The sequence below is a fragment of the Piliocolobus tephrosceles genome, chromosome 10 (genome assembly GCF_002776525.5).
Source record: "Piliocolobus tephrosceles isolate RC106 chromosome 10, ASM277652v3, whole genome shotgun sequence".
NCBI lineage: Eukaryota > Metazoa > Chordata > Mammalia > Primates > Cercopithecidae > Piliocolobus > Piliocolobus tephrosceles.
Window position 1 is genome coordinate 90,873,135 of NC_045443.1, and position 14,329 is coordinate 90,887,463.

Genomic DNA, 14,329 nt, shown 5'->3' on the forward strand with positions numbered 1-14,329 from the left:
AGATAAATGGTTGCCAGGGGTTGGAGGTAGAGTGACTGCTAATGGGTACAGGGTTTTTCTTTTTGGGGTGACAAAAATCTTCTGGAATTAGCAAGTGATGATGCTGTACTACTGTGTGAATATATGAAAAATCACTAAACTGTACACCCTGAGTGACTCAATTTTATGGTATGAGAATTACACCTCAAAAAAAATAAATGAAGCATTTGAGTTTTCCTTCAATATTCAGTGAAATTTTGGAATCTTACAGATGAATTAGAGATTGGAATAGTAAAAGTAAGTGAAGGGGAAATAATTTATTAATATCTATTATTTGGCTATTTAGTATATAACATATTTACAGCATATTAACAGAGTTTTCAGGTTTTTGAGACAGGATCTTGCTTTGTCACCCAGGCTATAGTGGCATAATCTTGGCTCACTGCCACCTCAACCTCCCAGGCTCAAGTGATCCTCCCATTTCACCCTCCCAACTAGTAGCTAGGACTACAGACGTGTGCCACCACACCTGGCTAATTTTTGTATTTTTTTGTCGAGATGGGGTTTCTCCATGTTGCCCAGGCTGTTCTCGAATTCTTGGGCTCAAGCAACCTACCTGCCTCAGCCTCCCAAAGTGTTGGAATCACAGACATGAGCCACCGCACCCAGCCAACAGAATTTTTAGTAATGAATATATATTCATGAACTACACTTCTGAAGAAAAGAAACTTCAAATTAAAAGATTACTTTTGAAGTTAAGTATCTGTGATCCAAGCATAGATATGCTGACTCAAGTTACACAGTCTTAGTTCAAATATCTCCTGGGTAAGGTATGTCTAACCTAGAATGACATTCTACTCCCCCTACTCTACTTTTCTACTTATGCTTCAAAATTCAGCTCCAGTATCATCCTCTAAAAACCTTTCCCTAAACCAATGTTGAGGGTTTTCCAGGCCAGCCTGTCACTTCTTTGGTGTTCCCATTGATGCCTTTGTATTCTATATACAGAGCAGCGCTAGCTGTATGATTTTACTTTTGTCTCCCATTCTACCCATCTTTGCATTGAAGCCAAGCACACATATGACCAGTGTTTCTGCAAAGTGTACACTAAAATCATCAGGAGCTCTTAAAACAACAAAAATACGTTGGGCTGGCAATGTTATATTTACAAACATCCCCAGATAATTCCGATGCAAAACCATGAACTAAGTATTCAGACTAGAAACAAGAGTTCAGAGAAAACAGCCAGTACATTCTTGTCTTGGCATCCTTGTCAATACATCAGCAGCCCTGCCAATTAAACTAGGAGAAGAAATAGGCAAGGTCTAGCCAAGTACTTCTCTAATCACAGTCGGTGCTGGCCCCTGAATAGAGCTTGCAGCACTTTTTAGTTTAACCCTTACCTGAACCACAACAATAAAGACAGGGTCCTAGACAGTGTGCTTTATTTGAAAAAGTAGAGGCTGGGCACGGTGGCTCATGCCTGTTATCCCAGCACTTTGGGAGGCCAAGGCGGGCAGATCACGAGGTCAGGAGTTTGAGATCAGCCTGACCAACATGGTGAAACCCTGTCTCTACTAAAAATACCAAAATTAGCTAGGCGTAGTGGTGCATGCCTGTAATCCCAGCTACTCAGGAGGCTGAGGAAGTAGAGCTCCTTGAACCCAGGAGGCAGAGGTTGCAGTGAGCCACGATTGCGCAATTGCACTCCAGCCTGAGAGACAGAGGGAGACTCTGTCTCAAAAGAAAGAAAGAAAGAAAGAAAACACAAAACTCAACTTGATATATAAATGCATGCAAGATAATTCCAATATATTTTTAGGCTTACTGAGAAAAAAAATTATTGTTTAAAATTCATCTGATTCAGTGGTACTTTAAATACAGTCATGAGCTGTATGAGTTTCAGTCAATGATGAACTGCAAGAAAGACAGTGGTCCCCTAAGATTGTAATGGAACTGAAAAATTCCTATTGCCTAGTATTTACTATACTATACTTTTAATGATTATTTTAGAGTGTACTCCTTCTGCTTATAAAAAAAAAAAAAAGTTGACTATAAAACAGGTTCAGGCAGGTCCTTCAGGAGGTATTCCAGAAGGCATTGTTGTCATAGGAGATGACAGCTCCATGTGTGTTACTGCACCTGAAGACTTTCAAGTAGGACAAGAGGAGCTGGAAGACAGTGATACTGATGATACTGAATAGGCCTAATATGTGTGTATGTGTCTTAGTTTTTCACAAAAAAGTTTTTTTAAAAAAGATTGTAACAGAGAAAAAAGCTTATAGGATATAAAGAAAAAATATTTTTGCACAGCTGTATGTGTTTTAAGCTAAATGTTCATACAAAAGAATCAAAAGTTTAAACATATAAGTTTATAAAATAAAAGTTACAGTAAGCCAAGGCTTATTATTGAAGAAACATCTAAAAAAATAATTTTTTGGTATAGCCTAAGTGTACAATGCTTATAAAGTCTATCGTAGTGTACAGTAATGTCCTAGCCCTTCAAATCCACTACCACTCACTCACACAGGGCAACTTCCAGTACTGCAAGCTTCCTTCATGGTAAGTGCCCTGTACAGGTATACCATTTTTTATCTTTTATATCAGATTTTTACTATACCTTTCCTATTTTGATACACACATACTTTCCACTGCATTACAACTGCCTACAATATTCAGTAGAGTAACATGCTATACAGGTTTGTAGCCTAGGATCAAGACTATACCATATAGCCTAGGTGGGTAGCAGGCTACACTATCTAGGTTTGTATAAATACACTCTATGATGTTCACACAATGATGACATTGCCTATGGTGCATTTCTCAGAAAGTATCTTCATTGTTAAGTGATTCAAGACTGTATATTTTCCTGGTAAGAAAGAGTAGCAAAGAGTCTCTCTTCACCAGAACCACAAACTTCCTCAAATCCAGGACTGGCTGGGTGGGGAGCGGGAGGAAAAGAATATGCTATCCAGACCAGAGGCATTCCATCTTTTTTTTTTTTTTTTTTTTGAGACGGAGTCTCGCTCTGTCGCCCAGGCTGGAGTGCAGTGGCCGGATCTCAGCTCACTGCAAGCTCCCCCTCCCGGGTTTACACCATTCTCCTGCCTCAGCCTCCCGAGTAGCTGGGACTACAGGCCCCCGCCACCTTACCCGGCTAGATTTTGTATTTTTTAGTAGAGACGGGGTTTCACTGTGTTAGCCAGGATGGTCTCGATCTGCTGACCTCGTGATCCTCCCATCTTGGCCTCCCAAAGTGCTGGGATTACAGGCTTGAGCCACCGCGCCCGGCCGAGGCATTCCATCTTAAGGTGAACTATGTTACTAAACAGGGTCTCATGTTTGTAGGAAAGTCTCTAATTAAATTACAATAAAGAGACTTCTGATTAAAAAAAAGAAAAAAAAAAAAAAACAACGCGGCAGGTTCAGTGGCTCATGCCTGTAATCCCAACACTGTGGAAGGCTGAGACAGGATGATCACTTGAGCCTAGGAGTTCAAAACCAGCCTGGGCAACATAGGGAGACCTTATCTCTACGTAATATATATTATATATTATATTTACATATATATAAATACTTTTTAAATTAGTTGGGGATGGTAGTGCATGCCTGTGATCCCAGCTACTCGGGAGGCTGAGGCTGCAGTGAGCCATGATCATGCCTGGGCAACACAGTGAGACCCTATCTTAAAAGAAAAAAACAAAAAACACGGCCGGGTGCAGTGGCTCATGCCTGTAATCCCAGCACTTTAGGAGGCCAAGGCGGGCAAATCATGAGGTCAGGAGTTCAAGACCAGCCTGGCCAACATGGTGAAACCCCATCTCTACTAAAAATACAAAAATTAGCCGAGCATGGTGGTGGTCACCTGTAATCCCAGCTACTCAGGAGGCTGAGGCAGGAGAATTGCTTGAACCTGGGAGGTGAAGATTGCAGTGAGCCAAGATTGTGCTATTGCACTCCAGCCTGGGCAACAAGAGCAAAACCCCATCTCAAAAAAACCCACCCACCCAACCAACCAAACAAACAAAAAACACAACCCCAAAACAAGTAAGCTAAGCACTTAGATCCTGTTCTTAAACATGTTTCCACTTCAAATGATACAGTATAAAAACTCATGCACTGCCAGTTATTATCTAGGAATAGATATGTTCTGGCGTATTCTATCTTCAGTACCCACAGTCTACAGAATCAGACTACCTGGGTTCAAATCACAGCTCTACAAATTAGTAAATCCCTCTGTGCAGGTTCCCATAGCTATAAAACTGGAATAATACTAATATCCATACATCATAAAACTGCAATTAGAACTAAGTAAATTAATGCATGAAATATGCTCAGAACAGTGCCTGGTACACAATGCCAATGAAAGGTATCTATTTTTACATAATAAAAACTGTATGACCAACCTCACTTCAGGAACAGTTGCCACACTGCACGCTGATGAATAGTTCACAGACTAAGTATGAATTTCACAATTAGAAACACTTTGTTTGCCTAACAATTCTTGATGCCAACTTTTTGAACACAGTTATTAAACAGTAATAATTACTTTTGATGAGACCCTGATTCTATTATCCATCACATACTATATCTTTAGATAGATGCCATGCTTTCTGTCTCTCCTTCCAGCTTTCATATCTGCTGCCCCATGTGCCCAAAACTCCCTCCTTCTCTTGGCCTGGCCAACTCTACTCTTCAAGTTTAAAAACATTTCCTCGGCTGGGCGCAGTGGCTCATGCCTGTAATCCCAGCGCTTCAGGAGGCCGAGACAGGCAGATCACCAGGTCAGGAGTTCAAGACCAGCCCGACCAACATGGTGAAACCCTATCTCTACTAAAATTACCAAAATTAGCAGGGTGTGGTGGCGTGCACCTGTAATCCCAGCTACTCAGGAGCTTGAGGCAGGAGAATTGCTTGAACCTGGGAGGCAGAGGTTACAGTGAGCCAAGATGATTGCACCACTGCATTCCAGCCTGGGCCACAGAGAGAGACTCCGTCTCAAAAACAAATAAACAAACAAAACAAAACAAAAAACACTTCCTCACTTCCTCAACAGATACCTTTCCTTCATCCTTAGACTATGGTAAATCCTGTGTATTTCCTCTTTTATAACACACCTTACTGTAATTTCTTGTTTCATAACTGTGTTTTCCATTACACGGGGATGCTTTTCTTGTTCACCTGGCTTACTGGTAAATACATATTATGCATTCAATGAATGCCCCATTAATTGAACTGAAATACATCTTATGAATGGATAATAAAGAGACAGACAAACCACAATGTTACAGAAAACTGATATTTGGCCTTGGGATCACCCTATATTACTAAAACCACTTTGTCCCTGCCTTATACTAAGATGGTAATCTAGTTGTCTTTAAGAGTCACACACACACACACACACACACAAACCAGCTACTTACTAACATTTTCCTCAGTATAAGCTATAAAGGAATCTTAAGAAAGTTATACAGCAATAAAAAAATCACCAAGATCATGACACTGCACTCCAGCCTGACGACAGAGCGGGACTCCATCTCAAAAAAAAACCTCTGGTTTTAAGGGTGGTCATTAACACGTGTGGAAAAAATTCTAAACTTCAGCAAAGCAAATGCGTAACATTTCTAGTCACAGTCATTTAGCACAGTGAGTACTAAAGTGCTTGATAATTTGACAAAACTTAATTTCAATTGTGCAGAAGTTGATCAATCTGGACTAAAGGAACTGCTTGACACAGAGGAGCTTAAAAAAGAATACTGAACTGACTGCTATTTTTAACTTACTTTCAGTTATGCTCACATTTCATAATCAAAACATTAGATAGTATATTAAAACAGTATCTTTAGAGCCTGAAAGTTTAATCACTACCAAAAGCAGTCCAGGGATTCTTAACATGGAGCACATGGAGACCTAGGGAATCCACAAATAAACTTGGCAAGAATCTGAATCCCCAGAAGTCATACATTAAAAAAGTAGCTTTTTTCCTAGGAAGAGGTCAGAAAAATTCTTAAATGAGACAACTGAAAGAACTAAAGAACCACTGTTCCTGGTCAAATTTTTACTATATGAGCTTTTTTTAAATTCCAAAGGTGATTTTAATTACAATTTATAACAAATCCATCTTCATCATTTAAAAAAAATTTTTTTTTTTAAAGACAGGGTCTTGCCTCTATTACCCAGGCTGGGTTGCGATGGTGCCACTAATAGCTCACTGCAGCCTCGGCCTCCTGGATTCAAGGGATCCTCCTGCCTCGGTCTCCTATTAGGATTACTGCACGAACCACCATACGTGGCTAAGTTCCTCTGCCCCCACCCGGAGGTAGATATATTTCTGAAACATCATGGTAACTTTTCCATGCCTTTTTTTAGCTGGAAAAATACATTATCAGACAAGTTTTTTCAGAGCTTAAAATAATAGGTAGGCTGGGCACGGTGGCTCACACCTGCAGTCCCAGCACTTTGGGAGGTCGAGGTGGCAGATCACTAGAGGTCAGGAGTTCGAGACCAACCTGACCAACATGGTGAAACCCTGCCTCTACTAAAAATACAAAAATTAGATGGGTGTGGTGGCACGCACCTGTAATACCAGCTACTAGGGAGGCTGAGGCAAGAGAATCACTTGAACCCAGGGGGCGGAGGTTGCAGTGAGCTGAGATCACGCCATGGCACTCCAGCCTGAGCAACAAGAGCAAAACTTCATCTCAAAAAAAACAAAAAGCCCAAGACAGAGTGGTGGGGCAGTGAGGAAAGCTACTCTGGAGGCTGAGGCAGGAGAACTGCTTGAACCCGGGAGGCAAAGGTTGCAGTAAGCCGAGATCATGCCATTGCACTCCAGACTGGGCAATAGGCAAGACTTCCATCTCAAAAAAAATAAATAAAATAAAATAAATAGATAAATAAATTTTTAAAAAGGTGAGTTTTCTAAATCACTTTTCTTACAAAAAAAAATACCTTATGCACTAGAATACCTATCAGATGAGTGGCTTTTAAACAGTAAGAGGAAAAAATAATGCGTGTACTTAAAAAAAAAATCCTAATTATTAAAAAAGTAAACTCAAGTCTCAATGTAAAATCAGACTGTATCTGATTTTTAAGAATTTGAGGCTAAATCACACTAAATAGAAAAGTAAATTTTTCCACTGCACTTCAGCCTGGGTGACAGAGTGAGAAAAATTAATTAAATGTATTTTTTTAAAAGTAAAATTTTTCAGCACCATAGAAAAGGGACCGGTGGGGAAGGGAGACATAAAGTAAATTTTGGGAAAGACTGGTAAAATTCTAATTTTATTTGATTAAAACTAGGTTTTAATCAAATAAGTCAACCCCCAGGGTAAGTTAACTACTTTTTCCCAAGACTGTATTTTGTCATTTTCAATATTATTATTATTACTATTTTGAGACAGGGTTTCACTCTGTCACCCAGGCTGGAGTGCAGTGGCATGATCTAGGCTCACTGCAGCCTCAACTTCCTAGGCCAAACCAATCCTCCCACCTCCGTCTCCTGAGTAACTGGGACTACAGATATGTGCCACAACACCTAGCTAATTTTCACTTTATTTTTTGTAGAGACAAGGTCTCACTATATTGCACAGGACAGTCTTGAAACCTTGGAATCAAGGGATCCTCTCGCCTCAGCCTCCCAAAGTACTGAGATTACAGGCATGAGTCACAGTGCCCAGTGCTCATGATTCATTTTGAAAAGACGATTAAAGGAATGCCAGTCACTATATCAATTTAACATGTAAAGCTGAAACAGATTTGGTTTTGACCAAGGCCATAACTATAGATCTCATTTATTGGTTCCCGAAAGTGATCCTTCTCACTTGGAGAACCTCTCATTTGAGAGGGTTTTTTTTTTTTAGGTACCTCTTAACCTTTATAACTTTATTTTTTTTTTTTTAGGTACCTCTTAACCTTTATAACTTTAAGCTTTTAACTGTTTTTTTTTTTTTTTGGTGGAGATGGAGATCTCACTATGTTCCTCAGGCCGGTCTCAACACATGGCTTCAAGCAATCCTTGGGCCTCAGTCTCCCAAAGAGCTGTTATTACAGGTGTGAGCCGCCGTGTCCAGCTTCAGTCACTTTTATTGGCTAAAAGAGCTTGGTCCAGGAGATAAGGCAGAAAAACCAAACTAAAAATTCTAGCTTAAAACAGAACTATCAAGACTCAGTATTATTCACACTTGTGCAAAATGCCATACATACAAAACTTCATTACAGCATTGTTTATACAGCACAATTTAGGAAACAATCTGAAAGTTATGAATAAGCAATTAGTTACAATAAAGTCTAGGCCAGGCACGGTGGTTCATGCCTGTAACCCTAGCACTTTGGGAGGCCAAGGTGGAAGAATCACTTAAGCCTAGGAGCTCGGGAACAGCCTAGGCAACATGAAAAGACCCCATCTCTATTTAAAAAGTATTAAATTTCCAAAATTTAAAAAAAAATTTAAAAAATAAAGTCCAACCAGAAGGTTCCATTAAACAGTCCTTTGGAAAAAAAAAAATGAGCCAAAGCAGGACACTATGGTGCACGCCTGTAATCCCAGATACTGGAGGCTGAAGGTAGAGGATCACCTGATACCAGGAATTTGAGGCTGTATGTATATAGTGTACTATGATAACACCTGTGAAAAGCCACTGCACTCCAGCCTGGGCAACCAAGTGACAATCTGTCTCTTAAAAAGAAAAGAAAAAAAAAAGAGTCAACTTGAAGATACACAGGTGGTTAGAGGGGAAGAGAAGGGAATCAAGGTATTTGCATGAGAAGGAGAAGACGCCTAACTTAGAGCAGAAAGTTGCTCTGGTCTTTTGTAAGGATACACAATAAAAATAGTGGTTGAAGTCAGGAGCAGTGGCTCACACCTGTAATCCCAGCACTTTGGGAGGCTGAGGCAGGTGGATCACTTGAGGAGAAGAGTTTGAGACCAGTATGGGCAACATGGTGAAACCCCATCTCTACTAAAAATTAGCCAGGCGTGGTGGCACGTGCCTGTAGTCCCAGCTACTTAGGAGACTGAGGCAGGTGAATCGCTTGAACTTGGAAGGTGGAGTTTGCAGTGAGCCAAGACTGTACCACTGCACTCCAGCCTGGGCAACACGGGGAGACTCCATCTCAAAAAACAAACAAACAAAGAAACAAACAAAAACAGTGGTTGTCTAAGCAGGAGAACTGGAATGCTGAAGGACAGATGAGGGATTCTCTATGTATCCTTCAGAGCCTTTCAAATATGCTCTACGTGCGTTTCCTAGTTAATAACAAAAAATACATAAGGACAGTAGCCTCACAAAAAAGAAATAATGTAAAAGACTCATATGTCTTGTTTTTAAATGAGCTTATGGGTGGAAAATGAGACTAGCTTTAACTTTTAGTTCAGACATTGGTTCAGATAGAATATACTAAGCAGTAACAATGTCAAATTATTGCTCATTGAGATTAAGGCTCATCTATTCAGTTAGTCTATTAATATTTCAGTATCTACTATGTGTCAAGGATTGGTCTAGGCATGAATGAGCAATATGTGGGACATCCAAGAGTCCCTAACTTCATGAAGGTTTAATGGGGAATAGAGAAAAATAAACAGTAAATAACATAACTTTGAACAGTAATAAGCACTTACACAGAAGAAAGGGAGATAGGAGGATAAAATTGAGGGGGAAGGAAAAGGAGAACTGGTTTACACGGGACAGGTTAGGTAGAGGGTATGACATATGAGCTAAGAACGGAACAAGTGGACAAAGCAAGCAATGCAACAAACAGGAGGAAAGTCCTGTGACTGGAATAAGCTCAACCATTTATTGTTCAGGACACACCAAAGCAACAGTGTGGCTACAGTGGACTGACCCAAGGAGAGAAGCGCAGATGCACTCAGAAGTAGGCAGATTCCAGATGAATGTATGGCCTTATAGCTAATGGAGGGAAAAGGCAAGATTCTACTGCAAGTGTGATGGAGAACCTCTACAGAGTTTTTAGCAGGGGAGTAACATGGTCTGTATTTTAAGAAGATAACACTGTTGCTCCAAAGTAGGCTAATACAGCAGGCCAGGCAGTAAGTGATGGAAGTGAACAGAGGTTTGAAAGAGACGGAGGGAAGAGTGTCTGATTTAGTATATATATTGAAAGCAGAACCTGCAGAATTTGCTACTGGATTAGATACAGGAATCTAAATGAGAGAGCAACTCGGTGAATAATAGTCCAGAAAATCATCTTGTATTTGTAGAGTTAGTCATTTTACAGTTAACAAGAGACAGGGGAATGTTAAACCAATCAAGATCCAAATTCTGCCTCTTACCAGCTTTACCTTAGGAAAGTCATTTAAGTCAGTTTCTAGACTGCAAAATACATTCACAAAAATGTCTGTAAGAACCAAATGGTTAAGAAATCTACAAATGTAAATAATGATCATTATAAGTTAGAAAACATCGTATTAACAGTCATGCAAATCAAACCATCTTATTTTAATATTTTCATTAGATGAGAATGGTAAACACTGATGTTATAATCAACGCTAAATTTCATCCTTTGAAAGTCAAAGGTCAGGCGGGACACAGTGGCTCCTGCCTGTGATCCCAGCACGTTGGGAGGCTGAGGTGGGTGGATTGTTCGAGGTCGAGAGTTTGAGATCAGCCTGGGCAACATGGCGAAACCCCGTCTCTACAAAAATTAGCTGGGTGTGGTGGCATGCATCTTGCAGTCCCAGCTATTCAAGAAGCTTAACTGGGAGGATCATCTAAGACCAGGAGATCAAGGCTGTGGTGAGCCAAGATCCTACCACCGCACTGCAGCCTGGGAGCCGAGCGAGATGAGTCTCAAAAAAAGAGAAGAGAGGAGAAGAGAAAAGATAAGAGAAAAGAAAAGAGAAAAGAGAAAAGAAAAGAGAAAGTCAAAGATCATCCAGAAATAAAACAAATTAACAGTTCAATCAACAAAGTCATGTCCCTATTGCCTCAGGACAATACTGCTACCCCCATCCACCACATAGAACTTTGTATAGTGATTGACAGAAAACAGGCAACTTTTAAAAATAAATTCTGATTTTTTTTAAAGCATTGTCACTGATTATGGAACAACCTACGTAACACAAGCATGGACACGTTTGAAAATCTAGTATTTTAGTCTTCCGTAAGGATTGGAGAAAACCATCCTGTTAAGCTATAAATGACATTAAACTAACAAGATAAAACCCAAATCAAGGTACCATTCATTAGATAGATGTTCTCAACAAGATATCGTAAAATTAAGATTATATATCACAGTATGAGTTACTACTTAGTTTGAACAGCAAAATGTAAATGCCCAGTACAAATTAAATTACTGTGTGCCAAATGAATTGAATCATGAGGACTTCATCTTATTGCCTTAAACCATTTCTGTAAATTTATAAACAAGGTTCCACAGAATTTATTTTTTCATCCAAGGCTTTCATATTACCGGGCATATCTTCATAATCAAAAATAGAAAAATGCATGTTAAATGTTTAGTTCACTATGTATTTAGAGAATTATCATGAATGTCAACTTGCATTATGTACTTAATCACCTAAGTAACAACAAAAACAAGGATATTTGGTAAATGGTTCTATCACTCCCTATTCATTTTTCAACTGGGGCCTCAATAAACATGATCTGTGGGGACCATGTGACTGCATTATAACTAAAATCACATTGTTAGGACCTGCCAATACATATGACAATTAAAACTCCTTGGACAGAATCCTAGATAAATCCACACACAACAAATTTCGGACTATGAAGGTTCACATTATTAGACTCCAGGGCTCCCTGACAACAATCTGTTACACTTCTGTCATTTCTAATAATTTCTACCATACAAAAACGTCTTACTTCTCTGCTTCAAGCACCCTTAGGTCAGTGACATCACCCTCACCTCAGATATATTTAAATGCAATTGGATGAAGCAGTATACAGTACATCATCCAATTGAAAGTCTTCCACTTAGTATGCACCTCCTCATAGATTTTACAAGAATGAACAAGATTAACATACACGTTCACCAGGTTATATTAAGCAAAATGATGCTGCAATTGAGTCACTTTAACTGGCGCATTTAGCCACATAAATGTTCAACTACTTTCCTTCATAAAAACTGACACAAAAATTTAAGGTGTAGTTGTTGTGGATGACAAGGAATATCTCACATCGGAAGACTTGTCGATATTTGGTGAAGACTTTACAAAATCAAAGAATCGAAAATGTCATGGTTCCGTATACACTTGTCAAAGCACAGTATTCATAAGTAGCCAATTAATAATTAAAACACACAAAATTGAGAGGCAAAAGATTTCACGAGATCCCCCATAGAGGCCAAGGTAGGAAGATCTCTGAAGCCAGGAGTTATGAGATCCGCCTGGGCACTATAGCAGGAGGGCCTCATGTTACGAAAAGGAGAGGAGAGAAGAGAGAGAGAATCCCCCATAACTGCGGCCCTCCCCCAGCCTTGTGTTAGAACTATTTCCTCGGAACAGCTCTGAAAGAGTTTGCCAACCAGAGTAAAATCACTTCGCAGAGATAAACGAGCGGAAACGTATTTAGAAGAGAGAGACCGCGGAAGCAAGGGCAGCGGGGCGCGGACCCGTCCCCGGACTCAGACAGCCGCGGCAACCAGGGGCGAGCATGTGCTGACCGCGGCAAGACGCGCGGGCCTCCCAGAGCCACTTCCCGGGGCGCAGGGCCCCGCCCGGCCTGACCCTCCGGGTTCATTCATTCTGTACTCGCGGCTGCCGCACCTCCGCGCCCCCGTCGGCGCCGAGAAGAGGGACTCGGCTGCCAAGGGACCTTGTCAGGCCACAACCCCCGCCAGGAGTCCGAGCCCCGCCGCGATTCCCGCGCGCCCGCAGCCTCCGGCGGGGGGTGGTCTCAGAAGCTACGGAGGCCAGCGCCCAAGCCCAGAGACCCGCAACCTTGCCGCCCCACCCTCCGCCGGGGCGCTGGCCAGGACTCCCTAGCCCGACGGGCGCGCCTGGAAGCCCCGGGTCCCCGCTGTCCTGCTGCCCCGCCGCGGCCGGAAGTCTCCCCGGCGCCCCCTCCCCAGCACCCGACTTCCCTAGCCGCCGAGGCCAAGCCCTCTCCGCGCCGCCTCGGGCCTCCCAGCGCGGGCCGGCGGCCGAAGGCGGCGAGAGGCCGCGCTGCCTGCCCAGCTGAGCCGACGAGAGTCCAGCGAAGAGCTGGAGGCTGGCCTGGGCGGTTACCTTGATAATCCTGCGGGGCAGCCCGGCCATCTTGTCAGAACCCGAGTTCGGCCTCTAGTCTCGTCTCCGGCTCCGCTCGCCTCACGCACGAGTGGAAGTCCCAGGCTCCACTTCCGGGGGACGTTGCCGCGCCCGTCGCCGCAGCCGCCGCCTAGGCCCCTCGGGAAATGTAGTCCCTGTTCAGGCGCGGGCTCCGGCACGGGCGAGCTTCCCGCCGACCTGGCCCCCTCCCCGGCGCGCCCCGCCCCAACCCCGGCCGGGGATGGCGGAAGTGACGCTCCGCGGCGGGGCAGGGACTTTGGAGACGCCTCGCGGGAAGGGGCGGGGCTCCGGGGCTTGTGGCCGAACCTGCGGGCGACGGTAGTACCGCGCGATTCGCGCGCGCGCTCTCTTAACCGTGGCCACGCCCGCGCCGGTGGACGACGTAACAGAGGCCTGGCCTACGACGTAGCCCATTCATTCACGCGTTCGTTCATTCAGGTCATCCTGCATTGTGCGCGTTCCCTGCTGGCTCTGCAGTGAACGACTGCGGTGGGGCTGACCGTCTTGCTCCTTCCTCAAAGGGAGGGCAAAACCGAAACTCAGTGGCAAAGCCCTGACTGGGGGTCTTTCCAGTTACTCACACCCTGTTGGGGAGTTTTGTTGTTTAAATTGTATAAATCAGGCCTCTGACACGCCCTGTAGGCCCAGGGTGGACTGAAGGAAAAGGGTTTGGAGCCAGCTGGAGGCGGTAAGACCTAGACCTAACGGTTAAGACTCAGAATTGTTAACAAAAAGAATGACCAAGGAGGGGTTTAAAGAACCCAGAGTAATCTGTAAACCAGAGATTACCCATAGATTGCGAGGTCCTACGAGAGAATTAGAATGGGGGTGCCCGAAAATTGAATTGTTGGGGAAGCATTTTATGCTGATGACGGATGGCTTGCTGTGTGATGGACTGTTTGCAAGCATTTTGCTTCACCTTCACAGCAATAGTATGGAGGAGGTGTTTCCATTTTACAAATGAGGCTTAGAGAGTTAACTTTTTCCGAGGAGCTGTTTTGTCCCCAGGCAGATCTGCCGAGACCTGGCCCTTAACTACTTAACCACAGTGTTTCCTAGCACACTGACAGTAGATGGTGAATAAATGAAGAAGGGACTGAC

General features: G+C 42.8%; 1 protein-coding gene across 1 annotated transcript in view; it reads right to left on the reverse strand.

Moving 5' to 3' along the window:
• The window catches only part of UBE2N (ubiquitin conjugating enzyme E2 N), a 33,601-nt gene extending 20,026 nt beyond the window's left edge, over positions 1-13,575 (reverse strand). The window contains exon 1 of the mRNA XM_023224645.2: positions 13,187-13,575. Within this exon, the coding sequence (XP_023080413.1) occupies positions 13,187-13,216 (30 nt within the window). The 5' untranslated portion in view covers positions 13,217-13,575. The remainder of the gene's footprint in view (positions 1-13,186) is intronic.
• Between the last annotated feature and the right edge of the window lie 754 nt (positions 13,576-14,329).